Source organism: Pteronotus mesoamericanus, unplaced genomic scaffold (assembly GCF_021234165.1).
Source record: "Pteronotus mesoamericanus isolate MK-2021 breed Mesoamerican mustached bat unplaced genomic scaffold, CSHL_Meso_final contig_24, whole genome shotgun sequence".
Lineage (NCBI taxonomy): Eukaryota > Metazoa > Chordata > Mammalia > Chiroptera > Mormoopidae > Pteronotus > Pteronotus mesoamericanus.
The window spans coordinates 24,640,125-24,660,276 of record NW_026555100.1 but is presented as its reverse complement, the minus strand read 5'-3'; the positions used below and the strand labels follow the sequence as shown (position 1 = coordinate 24,660,276).

The 20,152-nt window shown below is 41.1% G+C and overlaps 1 protein-coding gene across 1 annotated transcript in view; it reads right to left on the bottom strand.

The window, feature by feature from the left end:
- PAPSS2 (3'-phosphoadenosine 5'-phosphosulfate synthase 2) overlaps positions 1–20,152 on the bottom strand; it is a 73,702-nt gene that overhangs the window by 13,647 nt on the left and 39,903 nt on the right. The window contains exons 2-7 of the mRNA XM_054572802.1: positions 13,592–13,709; positions 10,308–10,543; positions 9,206–9,344; positions 8,538–8,656; positions 8,314–8,427; positions 6,119–6,230 (exon numbers count right to left, since the gene is read on the bottom strand). Of these exons, the coding sequence (XP_054428777.1) occupies positions 6,119–6,230; positions 8,314–8,427; positions 8,538–8,656; positions 9,206–9,344; positions 10,308–10,543; positions 13,592–13,709 (838 nt within the window). The remainder of the gene's footprint in view (positions 1–6,118; positions 6,231–8,313; positions 8,428–8,537; positions 8,657–9,205; positions 9,345–10,307; positions 10,544–13,591; positions 13,710–20,152) is intronic.

Sequence of the window (20,152 nt, the reverse complement as noted above, 5' to 3'; positions counted from 1 at the left end):
CACTCTCTAGTAGCTATGAAACCAAAATCTCCAGGCTTCTCACTTTACACCTTTTAAATTCTCTCCAGAAGTGACGAGGACGTAAAAAAATGTCACAAGATATAGACAGAAACTGCCAGAAATAAAGAAACCCTATCATAAAATCCTGTAACCTGCTCTGGGAGTCCTTACAAACCAGAAAGAAGATACTGTGCACAGAAAATAATGGGTTTTGTCATTCAAATAACTCCTTTGTTTCAAAGTCCCGGGGCAATGAGAGCCGGCCAAGCCCTGTGCAGAGAACACGAAGCTCAGCCAGCCGTTCTCCCCTTTGCTACCTGAGTCGTTCACCTTCTCTGTGCTCAGTTTTCTCCCTTGAAAACTGGGATAATAAATAATATGTATCTCTCTGGGTTGCTCGTAGGACGTATACTGTAAAGCCTTGTACCAGTGGAGGTTTATGGTGAAAGATAATTAAACCAATTTTCATAGTCTACTTGAGACAAAAAGAGGGAGATTAACACCTTCAAGGATACGGATGATCTAGTTAGAAGTCATGCTTTCTGTGGATTGTGGATTACTGACCGCACTGCTTATAAAGAGTGACTTGACCAAAATAAAGTAAAACAAAATGCAAAGCCCAAGATGGGCAGGATGCTGGGGGAAGCCTCGCTCTGACTGCCGCACACTTGCAGGGGTGTTTTCCCTCAGTTATTCTGGGTTGAAATCCAAGGGATACTTCACTTTCTCGTTGTAAAAACTTCCTTCAGTCCCACTAGGCTCCTGCCCAGGGTAGCCTGTGATCCGCTTTTGCCTTGGCCTTAAGTGAAAATGCAAACCAAGGAACCAGCACATCCCAACAAGAGTGTCAGGACAGTGAGCTAAGCTGAGAGATGCTGAGGAAAGAAGTTCTACCAAATAATAATGTCATCTGTAGCTACAACTCCATACAGGCATAAGCAGATTTACTGTGGTATCTGTATTATTATCTTTATTACATTTCTAATACAAAAACCTAACCAACAATTTAACTCTCTGCTGAAACATTTTCCATAGCTTTAAACACTGACGGGCTTTTAGCCTTGTCCCTCCGTGTGCTTGAACCTTGGGTGAGAACGGCCTTGGTTATTTTATGGCAGTATATCTCACTTTAGAAAAGAGTATTGTGGTTTTTTAGCCATGGTTAGTCCAACTCATAACTCCATGTTCAGTTGAATGATTTTGTTTTTGCTTTATATAATTTTCAAGCCTTTTGTTTTATCCTTGTAGATCTGCTTACCAGTTGTTTGGGGCTGTTTCTAGGAAAGAAACTAAATTGCTTTTTGTTGCTTACCTCCGCTTTTTAAAGAAAAAACAACAATGGTGAAAACAATGCCAAAGATAAATATCTTCAGAGTTCAACCTTTTCATTCTGGTACAGAGCATTTAACAGTCACAGCAAGTATGAGTTTATGCCTAGCTCTGTAACTGTCAAGCATCAGAGCTTAACATTAAGTTCATGCATAATCACACATCACAAACAAGTGAAGTACAATCACAAAATCCAACCAGGAGCATCCACTTTAAATTGCATCTAAAATTGATTTGTCCCTCTGCAATTAAAAATGTTTAATAAATTCTATTGAAAAAAATTTCCAGATTTGCGAAACTAAACAAAGACCAACCTCAGAAGAAGTAAGTAATGGAGAACATCATAAACTTAAAATCTCAGACACAAAATGTGCAAGAATTTAGAGACAAGTTTACTCTTGTCAGCCAAATGCAACATTATAAACAACAGCTGCATCTGATCCAGAAATTTCCTGTTGTTTGGACTCCAGTCAAAAGAAGAACATAGCATTATTTTATTATAACTGGTTGGATCACAAACTGTAAGTAATTCCAACCAGTTCATCCGGATGTTTTGTAGTTAGGTTGTCAACCATTTCTAATTAATATAAAATATCTACTTACAATAATTGAACTACCCTTTTCCAAGAGGTACTTGGAAAGTTAAAGTACTACCAGAAAGGACCAAATCTAGACAAATGCAAACACAATTAAGAAACATGTTTTCAGCTCTCTATGAAAATAGTCTTCAAGCAATGTCAAGTAACAAATTCCTATTATAAAACTTCACATATACAACAAACAAATGTACTGAGCTTTTTGCTACTTTTATTTTAGAAAAAATAAAATATATAATAGCAAAAACTTGGTGACACCAGATTTGTACTAGACATTATTCAATACAATTCAAAAGCATTATTTTAGATGATTATTTGTTTTAAAAATAATTTTAACATATGTCAATGGCTTCTCCAACTTTGGAAAGAAACTGTCTTTTGTAAATATGTGATGGTGTAAGTATTGCAAATAGTTCTATACCACGCTTTGGGAGAAGATAATGAAACAAACTTCTCTAGAACATCTTAGAATCCCAGATGTTTAGAGGATGTGAAAATATGTTCTGTAAAATAAACACAAATGCTAGAGCCAGGATAACCTGTATTTGAATCAAGACTTCAAGTGAGTTATTTAATCTTTCCAATTCTTATTTCCTCATGTGCATATCTTCACAGTGGTATCATATAGATCAAATATGATGTGCGATGTCAAAAGCCACGGTCAGACCACATTAAATGCTAAATAAATGCTGGCAGTACAGAAGGAAAGCCCTCAAGCCCTGCTCTGAAAATTCAGAGCCACCGAAGACAGCTTTAAATGATCGAGCCTCACAAGACTGCCATGGTTTGACCCTGCTAGGGGCCACCAATCAAGACCACAAGTGGTATATTTTCTCTGGTATCTCTTTTTATTCACCAATTTCCATAGGAGTTGAGGAGACTCCTAAAGGGTATGAGGAATTTCAAACCCTAACTACAGCTGGGGTTACATAGCCATGTCCAGTGGACTCTGGTTGCAGCGGCAGATGGTAAAGCGAGAAGAGAATTCGCACAGGGCTAAAGGGAGTCTTGCACAGAGGCCCAGAAATAGGCCTATAGGTTGGAAGTGGGTGCAGATTATGGAAATAGCATGACATCTGGTCTTACCCTGCCCCCAGCATAGCCACACTGGCAACCACAGGAGAATAAAGAGGCGTATACAGATTGCAAGAGTTGTTTCACTCGATTCTCAACACCGTAGGACATAAGCAACCTCCTAAGAGGGTCCTTCCCACTTGAGAAGAATGTATGTGAACTTCCACAGCTCTCTGGGTACAAGGACAGTGGTGGCTGGAGTGAATGGGTAGGATCTGTGCCTCTGTGGGTGCAGAGAGACAGAGAGATCTGCGTGGCAAGTGGCACATGGCTGTGGGCCTAACACTGGAGCACGGGGAATAGCCCTTGAGAATTCCTACAAACACTTAGGGGTAGGTTTTGGGAAGAACGGGGATTTCTGTATGAGCAGGGAGGGGTTGGGAACTAGTGGATTCAGTATTAATGCAAAGTGACCTCATTCGTATCCCCAGACCGGTGGGCTTGGGGGAGGGGAGTGATAAATGCCTGGACTACACGGGAAGGGAGAGCAGTCATCAGTGCTTCACCTACCTCATGGTAGTACGAAACATGAGAAAAAGAAAAGCAACATACCTTGCAAATTGAAGAACCCCATAAAATGAAACCAAAATGGTGTGAGAGGGAGGGTAAGAGATTTTGCTTAAATTATCTAGATGGATTATCTTCATTAGCTGTTCTTCATCTTTTTGGATCATAAGCTCCTTTTAGAATCCATCAAAATCTAGGATGCCCAGGAAAAAAAAAATGCCCCCTTCTCTCCTTCTTAAAACATAAACTACTTGCCTACTGTAGGATTTTATTGTCCCCGCATCCTGAAGTCCTAGACCCTAAGTTAAGAACCCCTGGCTTCTATTAACATTGACCTCTGTGACCATACCCCCCTCCCTGGTATTTTCCTTTAAAGAACAAATACTAGGCAAAAGTTACAGTACTGTGTCTGTAATAAGGTCCTTACTTTCAAGGTGGCTCACTTTTCTTTTGGCCACAGCTCTGGTCTGTATGCTCATGGTCAACCTCTGTATGTGGCTGGCTGCTGAGTTCACGCAGCTTGTGTTCAGCATATGTTGCAATTAGAACATCGAGGTAAAGGTTCAGCTTGTAACTGTTTGTTGTACAAACCTCATTACCTACTAACTTCTATTGGAAAGGACATCCAGAGAGCAGCCAGATACAGAAAGAGCCCTGAGCAGGCAGTCAGGAGACTCTGGTCTCTGGCCTTGAGCCCCTCACTTACCAGTGGTGTGAGCTTCAGCAAAGTACTTAGCCCGAGGTCATTTTCCTCATCTGTAAAGTGGGATAAAATAGCTGCCTGTCTTCCAGGACATCCATGAGGGATCAAATGAAATAACGCCTGAGAAAATGCTTTGCAAACAGTGAAGTGCTGCACAGAATATGCATTATAATTATTAAGGTAAACTATAAGAAAATCAAGTGTTTTTGAAATGTGATTTCATCTGAGAAATGAAGGCCTCAGTTTTGGGGGCACTATCAGCCACAGCTGGTAACGGAACAGCTGATAAAAGGAATGAGGGGAGAGGGCCCATTTTGACCAGAGTCTTCTTTTGACCTCTAATTCTGGCTTTATGCCCCATTCCCCAGGCAGAGACACAAGCCCAGAACATGAACATCCTTTCCAAGAAAGAACATCTGATTTGATTTTTTTCTTCCTAAAAGGCCGAGCCCTGCTCAGTATCACAAATTCAGAGTGACTACCACAATTCAGAGTGACTCTACCACAATTCAGAGTGACTTTACCACAGTTCAGAGTGACTCTACCACAATTCAGAGTGACTCTACCACCATCCGTCCCACTTATCAGCCGTCCTCCAGAGTCTTGAAACAGGCAAGTTCCATTTGATAAGCTCAGGCAGTTCAAGGAAGGAAATGATTATAGAAGGGTCCGGAAGCTTTCTGAATAACACATGTTTCCGACCTTGACCAGATCAGTACTCTGAAAGCTATTCAGCTTGTGCCCAGAAAGCTGCCTTAATGCCCCCTTGTTAGGGGTTAATAGATGAAGCCATCCTAATGTACAGGGTCTGGCACAAATAATGCCCCTGATTTTTTTATTACAAAATCATAAGCATGTAATTCTGTAACATAACAATATCACACTCAAACACACCATATGACATTTTAGGTGAAATGTTCAAATTAAAACTATAAATTATTACACCCATATTATTACCCTACCAACCACACTCAAGCGGGTGTTACTTCTGCCGGACCCTGTATTTCATGTATGCGCATGAATGTTGACACTGTAGCATCTGCCAAGGAAAGCAGCTGCTTTTTGATGCTTGACAGAGCAACCTGGAAGATACATGGTGCCTTGCAGGCCAGCACTGTGTGTTGAATCATCCTCATTGGCCAGATGGTAAGCATCTGATTATTTGCTGCCACCGTTTAAGTGTCCAGGGCCAACGATGGGCAGGTGGAGGTGAAATAGACTTAACTATCTCTTGGCTTCATGTGCAAGGAAACCCTTTAGTTCCTTGGTTTTAAACAAGCAATAATCCTTTGAGGATAATTAGAAAAATCCTTAAAATGGAAGCTTATACATAATAGAATCAGACATGCCATAAGTGATCTAAGTATTTTCACAGTAAGTTTTATAAACCAAAGGTTGGCATTTCTTGCTTCTATGAAGACTTTGAGAAAGATTTTTCTCTTTAATAATAAAGAGTAGAAAGAAAGGGAAGTCCGGAGGCTGGGTAATGCGACCTTGAACAAGCCCTGAACCATTTGGAGATGGAAAGTTGACAGAAAAGAGAGGAAATGAGCAAAATCAGTAGTCGGAATTGTACAGTGTCTAGAAATCTAGTCGGTGAATCAGTCTTTAATTATACAATGCAGGGTAGTGATGACACACAAACTAAAGTTCTAACAAGTTAAGTGACTTTTCCAAAGCCACAAGAATATGTGGCCGAAGTAGGTTGTGAACGCTAGGATCTCTGAGTCCAGAGCAAGGCCCCTTTCCCTAATAGTATGGTAGCTGTCCTTCAGCTGTTGTCTTGAATGCACCGATCAAGAAGAAGAATAATAGAACTGGTATGATTTGGAAAATTTCATTGAATTGGCCAAATAACAAAAAAATGATAATAAAGAGTAAGAAACAAACAAAAAAAAAATACCCATACCATCTAGCAGGGTGCCGAAGTGTATAACCTGCAAGTACTCCTTCTCTCGCATAAAACCTCTGAGGGGAGTGGCCCAGCCTTCACTCAAAACTTGGACCCACTGAAGATCCAGCTGCAAAATAGGAAAAGCAGGTGAACATTTCCATAAACTCTGTTGTTCAGCCATCTGGCTCCAGGGCAGTCCTTTCTTATTCAGTTGACGGGAGGATGAAGGCAGAATCTTTCATGTTTTTAGTGTTCCCATATGTTGGAGCCAGATAAGTTTGAGTCTAGAACTTCCATACGCGGAGTGGTGAAAAGATTTCAAGTGGAGATGATTTATCCGAACACTTCAGGCTGTATCTATCCTTATGGTGTGCAACTGTGTTGGACATTCACTGTTCATTCTTTTTTTCTTTTTTCTTCTTTCTACAGACATTCTGGTTTGGCTACATTTTTTCACCAAGTATACTATGAGGGGGGACCCCCTGAAAAATGGAATTACTTTATAAAAAATTGTGTATTTATTCTTACACGTTTAAACCTCAGTCACCTTAAAATCCTCTCCATTAGATGCAATACACCTATTGAGACTTTTTTTCCCACTGCTCAAAACAGTTTTTGAACTTGTTGATTTTGATGCCTTTCAGTGCTTCTGCCGTTTTCTGTTTCACCTCTTTCCCATTGGCAAAATGTTTCCTTTTGAGGGCTCTTTTCATCCAGGGAAACAAACCAAAAAAAAGGTTGCTTGGGGCAAGATCGAGTGAATAGAGAGAGTGTCATGTTGTTTTTGGATAAAAACTGCTGAACACTCACTGCCATGTGTGCAGGTGCACTTGTAAATCACCCATCCTGAAATGGGCAAGTGTGTTGAAAGAATCTTAAAAAAAAACAATTCACTGAAGCCAAATGCAGCCCCTCACAGCAACACCAGTTGGTCCACGGACACAGACGGGTTCCTAGAACACTCATCTAGTGGAGGGAAGCCTGTACTACAAGGGGCCTGCACTCCAGAAAATAATTCTGGTTTTTTTGGCCTCCCCGCCTGTATTTAGTTGACTTTAAGATAAAATTCCAAAATTCTTAGCATGATATTGCTAGCCCTTCAAGCTCCAGCCCAGGGGGGCTTATGTAGAGACTTCCACCTCTTCCCTTTCCCCACTTGGGAGCCTATTCACCGACAATGCCAGCCAATGGATAGTCTATACACACATGTGGTTTCAGGCCTGTCCTCCTTCCCACCTGAAAACTATTCGTCCTTTAAAACCCAGGTCCTGGATCACTGCTCTGAACCCTTTCCTATCATCCCTAGGACTAAAAATAATTACTTATTAGATTATTTGTAGGTTTCTTTTTAAACCTTAAAGTCCGCTTTGTTATTGGAACTATGATTTCACCCTGTAATTACAATTATGTTTCTAATCTGCCTGGAGCATTGGAACACTCAGATTTTATTTTGTAGAGTCAGGGGTTCTGTCTATAAATTTGTCATGACTTATTAGAGTATTGGGTCTTCCTGGGCTGAAGCAGGTTCTCAATTCATTCTGTCTCTTATAAAAATGTGCAAAGGTTTTAATAGATAATAAAAAGATACCAATGAAAACATGGTCGACTTGTATGGACCAACTAACATACAAGGTCAAGGCATACGCAGCACAATCAGCTGGGGTTGGATCTGTACCTCCCAGGCAATAAAATAAATGCAACTAAAGCCGTCTCCCTCTCTCCTAAGACTGGATGGTCCCCAGTGAGGGGACAATGGGATTTGCAGAGTAGAAAAAGACTGAGGCATTCATATTACTTTAGTTCAAGGTTGTTTGTTGTTTTCCCCAAATTCTTTCTCAATTGCCCAAGAAGCTCTTATATTCAGGACAAACAATCCTCCAGCAGCTGCCAACAGCTCTTGCCTACAGCTTGGTATGACTGAAAGTATGAAGGCAGTTATATAAAATTGTCCTATGGAAGTATAGATGCTACGTTCCTGGTCTGCCTCTGCACACAGCACTGATCGCCTACTCCACGGCAACTCTTGGTGACAGGTGGTGAAAGATGTGTTTGGAGAAGAGGTTTTAAAAAATTGAAAATATGAAGCATTTTTCTTTACGAACTTTGCATTTCCCTTATTCATACCTTCCATATTATTAAGGGCCATTGTAAATGGAACATAATGACTAATATTAAGCCTAATTTGCCTTGGCCGGTCTGCACCCTCTTACCTTGGTGATTGACAGTGAAGGGAGAGCTTCAGCCTCAGCTTGGACTTGGTCCAGTTTGTTTTCTGGTACAAAGAGCTCATGGATGCCATTGATTACAGTATGGGGTACAATGTTCTGCAATGAGGCAGAATTGGTACAATTTGAAATAAAAACTAGAAACAGATGATCTTTCATAATTTTATTAAATTTTAAAAAAAGAAAGAAAAGACAACCAATATACCCACCTGCTCTTGCAGAAGTTCCACTACCTGCTGGACACAGTCGCTCACTGAGGACAAGTTGGTTTTAAGCACAAGCTCAGGTGTTTCAGGTTTCTCATAATCAGAATCTATGCCTGTAAATCCTGCAAAGCAGAAGGGTTAAAGTCACACCTGCCCCGACAGAACTGTCTTTTTAAATCAAGAAGGCATAATAGATGTTGGAATAATGTGTTAAACTGAGAATTTGGATTATAACGGAAAAGGTCAACCCGCCATCCTTGACCTCTATCTGTATATGAGAAAATATACAGCTGTATTTTCAATAGAAAAAGCCTCGAATTATCCATAAAATCTGGCTAGCCAAGTCCAAGCCCCCTGCAGTTGGTTAGAATTTTAAAAAAGCAAGAATATGGAGAAACTCAGACACACTCCACCTACATGCTCGCTCACTTATATGCATCCCTATTAATTCCCTGAGCTTTATTGCTTATCACTGAGGCGACAGCTCTTGAAAAATATTTTATTAAGCCCACGGACATACTGAAGGTATTATGGTGGGATAAAAAGTTGCGTATGCTATATGCAATTTTGGAAAACAGCTTTAGAAACTTCCGGCAGGTTTCGGGGGACAGACCAGGAAGGACTGGTGGCCTACATAAGTGGCAATGGTGCCACTGAGCTGTTTTTCCTACCTTTGATCTCCCCTGCTCGGGCTCGTTTGTACAGGCCTTTTACGTCCCTGCTTTCACAGATATTTAGAGGCGCATCTACAAATATTTCGAAGAACTGCAGTCCAGCTGATTCGTGGATTTTGCGGGCATTCTCGCGATCCTGGAAAAAAAATTATGCTTTTGAACGTAAGAAGAGTCTCTGGAGGGGTAGCTCAGTTGATTAGACTGTCCTCCCTATACACGCAGGTTGCAGGTTTGATCCCTGGTCAGGGCACATACAAGAGTCAACCAATGAACACATCAGTAAGTGGAACAACAAATCGATGTTTCTCTCTCTCGCTCCCTCTCTCCCTTCTTCTTACTTTCTAAAAATCAATAAATAAAAATAAAAAAGAACATAAGAAGAGGTTTCACAATTAAATTCTTCATCATAAAACATTGTATACTCTGATACTCTGTAGCCTGCAGATAACAGTGGGGGTCTGTGCTTTGCAGAGGTGGCAGGAAACTTCAGAGAAAGTCCAGAAACTTTGTTTTAATAAACACCGCTCTCTCAAGGACTTGCAGAGAAAACCATGGAAAAGAATCTCTGCTAAAGTTCAGGGCTGGCAACCGGGGAGCATTTCATTCAAAAGGCATGTTCAAAGTACAGGCATCTTATTTGAAGCTCACAGAAATGCTCTGTTTAAAACAAGCAGAGCGACACTCGATCTCAGTGATTTCAACATTAAACACCCAGAACCTGGTGCTTTGGAAGTGAACTGTTGTTTCCTTTAAGCGAGCCAAGCATTCTGAGTTTTTGGTGAAATGAAATTATGGAGCTTTAGGGTTTTTCTTGTTTAACTTTTTCTTCCTTTCAGCTCTGGCCAAGTGTACCTTACAATTGTGAATGTGGAACGGTTGATGTCATCTGGTGCCCTGGCATCTGGAAATGAAGGAACGCTCTTTACATAACAATTTATTAAGTAGAGGAAATGAGGAAGCAAGTGTGGGGAGGAAGAAACAGTGGGGGAAATTGAAAATTTAACATTCCTCTGCTCCCTTCCCTCCTCCCCACTCCTTTCCCTGGCAGTCTGAGCACAGGCGGTATGTGAGAACCAAGTGCAGGACCAAGTCGGTTTACCTTTGTGAAAGGAGAAATGAAGCTGGTAATGCAGACCAGCCCAGCGTCAGCAAACAGCCTGGCCACCTCGGCAACCCGGCGGATATTCTCTTCTCTGTCTCCGGAAGAGAATCCAAGGTTTTTGTTAAGGCCATGACGGACGTTGTCCCCATCTAGAGAGTAGCAAGGGATGGAGTGGGAGACGAGGTACTCTTCCAGGGCAAAGCTGATCGTGGTTTTTCCAGCACCAGAGAGACCTGTTCAGAACAGGCAAGACAAGACAGGCATCGTCCCTGATTGTTCAAAATGACAAATTGGAACCTGATCTTACTTGTGGCCTGATCCTAATTTTTACCTAATTGAAGTGTAATTACACCCTCATTACAATCATTTGATTGATGTCAAATGAAAACCCTTAAAATCTAGAAAAAGCATGGTTTACTACAAGTCAAGTACTTGCGTTTGTTTCAAGTCTTGAAAGAACTATTTGTTCCTTATTTGGACTATAGCCTTTCCAAGCAAGGGAGGTTCATAAATGGGGAAACCTTGCGGGGCTGCCTTTGGTTCTTGCTATGCTCTATTTTGCCTGCGGAGTGTTTCAAATATTAGAAAGTTACACACAGAAATCCAGATTTTGGCTTGAAATTAAAAAAGCACAAGAACAACAACAGAAGGCCTGGTAAGAATGTTCTCATATCCTCTTGTGACAATAATCAGCCAGAGTGAAGAGACAGCCAGGCTGGATGGCCCACATCCCTTGTATATGTCGCTAAACAGCCATCTACAACAGAGCCCGTATACTGTCCTTTGTTTTCAGAATTTTTCCAAAATGACTTTCAAAACATGAAGGCAGAGAAGCATCCTGAGCTAGGCTGTGGATGTATTTAGAACTGTCATGCACTCTTAGGAGTTTGGAGACTTTACCAGAGAACAGAGTTACCAGGTACCTTTTACCATGGTTCCAAAGCACAATGGTTGGGAACATGCTTTATAATTTCTGTATGAAGGAGAACATAAGGAGAAAGGGAAAGAAATGCTACCTTCCAAAATTACTTAAGAGCTCAAAATATTAACTGCCCTGGAAAAGTAGCACTCTAAAAACTCAGTTGTCCTAGAGATCTCAGAATCTGAAGAATATTCCATCGTGCCAAGCCACGGTCGGACAGCACCCAGGTATAGAAGAGGAAAAGTTAGGGGTAAAGAAAAGAAGGTCAAGAGGCTACTACAGTGATGATAGCAGGTGAAAAACAGGGCAAAAAGAAAAAAATATGAGAAAAGTAGGGACAGGGACAGAGAGAAAAGGAGACTTGGGAAGAAAGGTGATATATGAAAGGTAAACAAATACTTTCCATATTTCAGTTATGTTTTAAAGTCATGCCCCTGGTGTTGACAAAGGATCATTAGAAGAAGTGTTTACATGAAGAATGTGTTGGCAATCTCTATAAATCATTGTTAAAGATATGGTCTGTTAGGTAACTTTGTCTAATATGTAACTCATTGTCTATTAGAAGTTTTGTCTGGTTGTGGGATAGGAGAAATGGGACTCCCGAATCTCTGGTATATTCTCTCCCATCAGAAAATGAGAGAAATAATAGAAATTTCCTTTGATTTTTGTTTCAGCTCTCAGGAAACTAAGTTAAATCACAGTAACTGTATAAAACTAGATTGTTGCCAAATTTATTTTTTTTCAGTGAAGTAACACTAATTACACTTATCGAGAACTTTACCATGGATTAGGCACTGTGCTAAGTGCATATCTATTCTATTTCATTTAGTTTGGAAATACTGTGTCATTCCTTAGAGAGGAGTTAATTGGCTTGGACAAAGTCACACAGTTAATGTAGGTGAAGCTGGGGCCCAAATCCAAGTCTCTGGACTAGAAGTATTTAGTTTCTTCTAATTGGCCTGGTCAATATCCTATCTCTGCAATATGAGAATAAAAAAATAAAGTAGGAAAGTATTATTTTCTAAGAGTAAGACAGAGGAAGTATAGTTTTTAAAAATTTTCCCTTCTTCTACCAGTTTTCCATTTTTCAAGGGTGTTCCACATTAGAAAAAATGGACTCTGTGTAGATGTCCCAATAAAATTTGGGCAAATACATGAAGGCAAACACCTCATGAAGATAAGCCATAACAAGAGAGAGACATCTGGAACACAGCTGTGTTTTATCTACTGCTGCCCATCATGTCTCAAGAGGAAGTTGGAGAAAACATTTCAGAAATCACGATAGGTGGATACTGCCTTTTAGAACATGGCAGGCTCCTTGCTCATTGTCTATCCTCACCCTGGAAGCTGGAAGAAGTTGTTGGATCAGGGAGGAATGAAACCAGAAGACCAAAAGCAGGTGCCAAAGTCACTAGGAAAAAAAACTTGAAAAAGAAGAATGAAGCTGATTTAGACACAAATGGAAAACACTCAGGATATCAAGAGAAGAGGCAATGCAGGTCCCTGCCTGCCATATTCATTAGAATTCTCTTCAGATAAAAATACTTCAGCATTTTTGAATAGATAATAACACATAAGTTGATTTCATAACCTGTATGAACATATCTTTGCATCTGGGGTCGTCTGTACTTGAAATATTATGGCTATAAAATGAACATAGTTTTTTCTTTTGAATACAGGCTATCTCAGGATTTCCCCAGGAATCAACATCCTCTACATTGTACTCAAAGAATGAGGTAACAGCCCAGGACTAGTTCCAGTTCTGTCACTAGCTTTGACATTTTGTGGCTATAAAAACACAAGAAAAGGGAGATTCATTTGGTTACCTCAGTGGGAGTGAGTTATTTCTATATACAAAGGGCAATCGTCAGGTAAATAGAAATCACCAGTTTTCCTTCTTGCAGAGAGTTTAAATTTTTTTTTTTACATTAAGTACAATAGTTTCCTAGAATGCTAAAATATCAGAAAACAATATCTCTAAACATCCAAAACTTTATGCTTGATGCCAAACGCTTGATGTCAAGTTAGGAAAGCTCTGTGCATAACTTCTGGTAAATGTGTTTAGGCATAAAATTGACTATTGTGGAATTTCTTAGGCTGAAAGGAAATGTCACCATCAGCTTGTCCCATCTTTTCCTGACAAAGGGGAGAAAACAGAGAACTAGAGACTTTCCATGACGTGATCAAAGTCCTAGTTTTCACTGAGGGTAGAGTTAGCAATAACACCCAGCCAGCTCTCAGGCTCCTTCTAATGTTAAAAGTAAACATGCAATTATGTTACATTAATTTTTCCTTAAAATTTTGTGTCACACATCTATTTTTGATTAAAAAAATATATATATATTTCAACATGGCATACCTGTCAGCCACACGGTACACCCTCGGAATCCGCCCCTTGTTCCAACAACCTGCCCTCTCTTATTCCTGCTCACGTGGTGGGCCTGATAGATGACATTGGTGGATTTCTGCTGGTTCTCCTACAAAAAAACACACAAGATAAAGTACAACAGTTAAGAAGATAATAAGCATAATATGTATCATTGGCATATGGAGTAACATTAATTCTATTAGAATACCCATCATGACTCTTTGAAAGTATAATTTGAATGAGATTATTATTGATACAATGTAAAAGTTCTGGTTCCATGACATTTTAAATTGTGCAGTTTTTGGTGAAATGTTTTTTAGTGACATGTGGTCCAAGGAGGGTAGGGTAGAGGGAACCCATGATGGTGGTTAAATAAAAAGGCTGGAAACTACCCACATGTTTTTGATGTGGTAATTGAATTTCTTATGACAGATGTAATCCAAGTTGCTGAACTATAAAAATCTATGGATCCCTTTAAACACCGCACATGTACACCCATCAGAGCGAAGAAAGCACTGATACTCTTTGCGTAAGACCCAGAAAGTCTTAGAAAACTCCAGGCTCCATGAGGGCAACTTTTACATTCTGGAGCAAATTAAATCCCCTCTTCATGCTCCCTTACTTGGGAAAAACCAACAAAGAGGGATATAAACAGGACTATTTGGAAACTATATGAGGTAAAGGATGCGAACGTGCTCTGTAAATGGCAAAGGTCTCTATAAATGTGGATGCTGACAATGATTATTCAGTGTATACCCCCAACAGGAAAGGCTGGAGCCAGCTGGATTAGGACCAGGAAAACCACTTCCAGACCAAGGGGGAAGGAGCCCCCTGCCGGCCCCTGGTGCAGAGAAAGGCAGGGTAACCAGCGGGGGCAGACCTGCTGGTGAGGGGCAGAGCCCCCAGGGAAGGGCCCGTCAGGCCAGTGTCAGAGGGAGCCGACAGGAAGCTGTTGAAAGCTGGGATCAGCTGGATTGTCTAAAACCCTCCAAAGCTAGATGCTCTCTCATCATCCAGTAAGCAAGCCTGGTGAGACCCCAGGACTTGGAAGGGGTGGGATATAGTCGCAGAACGTAGCAAGTTAGTGGTGGCTTCCACTTGTGGGTTCAGAAATGGGGACCAATGAAGCTATTTCACGAGATATCCTAGCAGTATTTCCCCTGGTGAACAAACCCCCTGAAGGTATCTCAGTCTTTCGTGCCAAGTGTACTTTATAGCTCAAGGGAAGCATTACTTCCTTTTTCTCTATATCCTTGTTAATCACTGCCATTAAATTCAAGAACATTGAGTCTGGATATTAAGCTCAAAAGTCAGCTCATCTGTTCATTCATTCCTTCAGTGGAGGTTTATGTAAATGACCTCTAACAAGGAGAAAATTCTGACAGGTCCTATATTAAATCACCCCAGGCCAGAGCATGGGAGGTTAATCAGGTAAGAGCCACAGGATAAAACCAACAAAAGATTGCTCACACTCCTGACTATATGTTGAAATTTTGAATCAACTTCGAGGCTGCTATGATAAACAAACAAACAAAAAAAAAGCCAACCACTTGATGCCACCACATCCTGCTTATGTATGAACTTTCTAGACTGTTGACACAGTCAACCAGAAGTAGGAACTATTTCATCCTTAGGGACTATACACCTGTCCTGGAACTGCCCCCATTTCACCTTTACCTGCCCTCCCACAGCCAATGTAAATTCTTTCAAAACAACTTACATCTTTCTTCCCCAAGCCCATTGTATAAAAGAGCCCATCAACTCCAGGACAAAGGACGTGTTCATAATCTCCATCTAGTCCTGCTACAGGTGCTTTAGATCGCGGGTCCCAGGCCCTGGTCTTTCTTCTGGCTAGCAGATGGGTTGATAAACCCTTTCTTTCTGAAAAGCTTTCCAGTAGTTTAACAGCTACTACTATTACGTGCCGGGGGCCGTCATAGGCACTAGGAGTATAGTACTGTACTAAACAAAGCAGAATCCCTGGCATCATTTTGAGGGCAAATACAGCCAAAAAGATCAAGTAACGGGGGCCCCACTCCTCAGAGGAGGTGGAGGGTCTCGTATATATCTGTATACTATATGAAGATATATGAGTATAAGGAAAACCTGCAACTCAATAATAAAAAGACAATTCAATCTTTAAAAATGGGCAAAAGATGTGAACAATCACTTCACAAAGGAAGAGACACAAATGTGGTAAGCACATGAAGAAGCACTCAATGTTCTGAGTCATGAGAGAAAAGCAAATTAAAACCAAAATGAAATGTGACTACTGATACGTGCAACATGGATAATAAATTAAAGTATTTTGCTGAGTCAGAGAAGCCTTACGTAAAAAAACCACATGAGATTCCATTTATATGAAGTCCCCAGATCGGGAAAACTAATTAAGTCAGATCAGCGGTTGCCTCTGGGTGACAATGTTGTATGACTTGGGAAGGGCTGAAAGTACACAGGTGTCTGCACCCCGGCTGGAACTCATGGAATGTACACTTCAGGTGGACATCTTCTCTATAAATTTCACCACATGCCCCAAACAGCCACTTAACAAATAAACCAAACCAGAGCATAAATAAAATTCAGATAGTGGAACTATATTGTTCAATATTGTTGCTTTTATGGAAAAAGGCGGTGATTCCCAGTCGGTGTCTTTACTTAAGGGGCTGCTGCCCACCTGTGCACGTGAGTGTGCGCACCAGAGCTTAATTTTCCTCTTTTAGCTGTTTCTTCTCCCTATAGGGCGAGATCCAGAATAAATTCCAGGCTTTGTTAGTCCTCTGTGGCAACTTTGTTATGATTTTGTTAATCACCTCTCCAACAAGGGCTTGGTTTTCAAAAACAGTTCAGAAACTACCAGAAGGAACTACTCTAAAAGTATGCAGTAGTAGCCCAGAACGATGCGGCTCAGTTGGCTGGGCATCTTCCCACAAAAGCGAAAGATGGCCAGTTCAATTCTGAGTCAGGGTCTATGCGTAGATTGGGGGTGTGGTCCCCCTGGTCAGGGACATGTGCAAAAGGCAAAAGATCGATGTTTTTCTCCCTCTCTTTCTTCCTCCCTTCCCCTCTCTCTAAAAAGTAAGTAAATAGATATTTTTTAAAAAAGTACTTAATAGTTCAACTCTGAACCTTTGGGTTTTATTAGCTGATCTTAATTATGGGGGTTTGTATAGATTTTCTGCCACTCCTGCAATGTTTAAACTAAAGAAATTTTTTCAGATGGCTGAGTACTGGGGTTTTTGTTTTACGAAGATATTTTGCTTCTTATTTATCTCAAATTTACCCTTGACTTTCTTCAAAAGGCAAACAAATAAAACAGAAGCAGATGTTTTGAATGATATTTCAACTGCAAAGGGACCAGGTAGCAGAAAACTTTTCCTTGCTGAACCCTTTACTCCTTTCAAAAGGGCATATTCGTCTCCCAAGCTCTGAAAGGAAAGTGGCTGTCAGAAAACGGACTCTCTCTATGGGAAACAAAACACATGTTAAAGAAAAAAATCCTTGCCTCCCTGTGTGTAGAAACAGAGCACACAGACACTTCCTGGCACCTCGCCTAAAACTGTCATTTAGCAGAATGTGGCCCAAAAAACCACAAAGCTGGTGGTATACTCCCATTCCGGGTCCTTAAGGACAACTTCGCAAAATCCGTACCTTCTTTCAGCTTCCCGGCTCAGAAAAAGTCCTTTCAGCATGCATGGGAGTCGGATGAGTACGGATCTTGCAGTCAAGCAAACCTGAGTTTAAAACTGCTTTGCAGCCTACTTGCTCTGTGACCGTGAGCCAATTATTAAATTGCTGAACCTCTGTTTCCTGCTCTGTAAAATGGGGCTGTCGATGAAAAAGGGGCCACATGCTAAACTGGACAAACTTAGGGGAGGCCTGCATGGTGGCCTTACAAACTCAGAGACCTAAAGTAACCACATAGGATGCTCTTATCATAAAAATTCCTAACTAAAAGTGAGACATGGAAGGTAGTCACATTCTAGGCCTGTATCTTCCTTGACAAAAGTCAATCTTCTGAGTTAGTGTTTTGTGTTTCTTTGGATAAATTCCCAGAAGTGGAATTGCTGAGTTATAAGGCAGATCCGTTTTTAACTTTTTGAGGTATCTCCACACTGCTTTCCACAGCGGCTGCACCAATCTGCATTCCCACCAACAGTGCAAAATGGTTCCCCTTTCTCCACATCCTCACCAGCACTGGTTGGTCGTTTGTTGATTTATTTATTTATTTAAAGTACATTTTATAGATTATGCTATTATGATTGTCCCAATTTTTCCTCCTTTGTCCCCCTCAACCCAGTTCCCCCATTTCCCCTTGCAATCCCCAGCTTAGTTCATGTCCATGTCCAGCCACTTTCCTTTCAAAGCTTAGGAGACTCTATGCCCTTTTGAAAGGAGTAAAGGGTTCATGTAAGTTCTTTGGCTTCTCCATTGCCTACACTGTGTTTAACATCCCCTTGTTAATCATACTGTTGTGAATTTGTTGTCATTTTAATGTTCATAGTTTTGATCTTCTTTTTCCCAAATAAGTCCCTTTAACATTTATATAATAAGGGTTTGGTGACGATGAACTCTTTTAGCTTTACCTTGTCTAGGAAACACTTCACCTGTCCTTTATTTCTAATTGATAGCTTTGCTGGATAGAGTAATCTTGGTTGTAGGTCCTTGCTTTTCATCACTTGAATACTTCTTACCAGTTCCTTCTTTCTTGCAAAGTTTATTTTGAGAAATCAGCTTATAGTCTTATAGGTACTCTTTTGTAGGTAACTCTCTGCCTTTCTCTAGCTGCTTTTAAGATTTTCTCTCTTTATCTTTAACTTTTGGAATTTTAAATACAATGTGTCCTGATGTGGACCTCTTTGAATCCAACTGGTATGGGACTTCTGTGCTTCCTGGACTTTGCCAAATTAGGAATGTTTTCTTTTATTATTTTTTAAAATAAGTTTTCAACTTCTTGCTCTTCCTCTTCCCCTTCCGGCATGCCTACGATTCGGATGTTGGCCCTTTTGGAGATGTCCTAGAGTCTTCTTAAACTCTCCTCATTTTTTTGAAATCTTGGTTCTCATTTTGTTCTGACTGAATGTTTATTTCTTCCTTATGTTCCAAATCATTGATTTGAATTCCGGCTTCCTTCCCTTCACGGTTGGTTTCCTGTGGCTTTTTCTTTATTTCCCTTAGTAGAGCCTTCATGTCTTACCTTATGCTTTTGCCGTATTTAGTGAGATCTTTGGACATTCTGACCACCAGTGTTTTGAACTGTGTGTCTGATAGGTTGGCTATCTCTGCATTGCTTAGCTCTTTTTCTGGCGTTCTGTTCTGTTCCTTCATTTGGGCCATATTTCTTTGTCTCCTGATTTTGGCAGCCTCCCTGTGTCTGTGTAGTAGATATAGCTGCCTTGATTCCATTTTAGCACACCTGTTAAGTTTTATGGGGCGGAGCCTTGGGTATTCGCTGGGGCAGAGCAACTATGGCTCTGGGTGTGTGGCAGGGTGGGGGTTCAAAGACAGGGCAATGCCGCTACTGGCTGTCTTCTCGGGCCTTGCCTGGCCTTCACCCCATTTCCTATCACTTCATCCACTTCCCTTATGTGACTGGCACCCCTCCAGCTGCTGTCCTGGTTGTGTTTCCCAGGGTGGGTGGGTTTGCTGTATGTTCTGGGCTCTCCTGAGCAACCGGCAGTTTCTTCTGCCACCCCAACCACTACTGAGTTTACAGCTAGAAGGTACGAGGCTTTCTCTTCCCAGCACTGGAGCCCTGGGCTACGCAGTTTGGCCTGAGGCTAGACTTGCAAGGTGCCTCTCTGATTTTTATCCACCACATGTGAATGTGGGGCTGCCCATTCTGCCGGCTGCCACTGCCTTGCCACCACGCCACCCCTGCCCCTGGCTCGCTGCCACCACACCTAGTCCTGTCCACACTAACTCCCCATCTCCACAACCCTCTGACCCATCTGGATAAATAGAGCTTCTTTAAATCCTTGGTTGTCAGACTTCCGTACAGCTCTGGGTGTTCTTCTGGATGCTTTTCTAGCAGTTCTGGGTGTTTTTTGTTTTTTAGTTAGTTGTGTTCCTTCTTATGGTTGTGCAATGAGGCAAGGCATGTCTACCTACGCCTCCATTATGAATTTATTTGCACTAAACCAACAATAACTGCCAGGAAGCAAAATCTCAACAGATTGAGAAAATGATCCAGAGGATGGCAGTTTTGTAGCTTATTTTATATATTAAAATCAAAGGAGGAGACAAAAGGAGGTTGCATGAAATTCGTTGGTGATAGATTAGGGAGACAGAAGAAAGCAAAGCAAAATATGGTTTGAGGTGAAGAGTCTCTCTCTCACACACACACACATGTACACAGGCACATAGAGTCATTGTTGCTGCTCCATTTGTTATTATCTTTGACCCAAAGCCCAGCCAGTATGTATGGCAATCTGGGATTCACCAGTTTGAAGCCTCCTCATTCCACCCCCAACTTACTGCTCTCCCGCTCTCTCAATCATAATCCTTAGTCTCCTGCTTGACGATGGCCTTTGCTCAAGAGCTATCAGAGTTGGG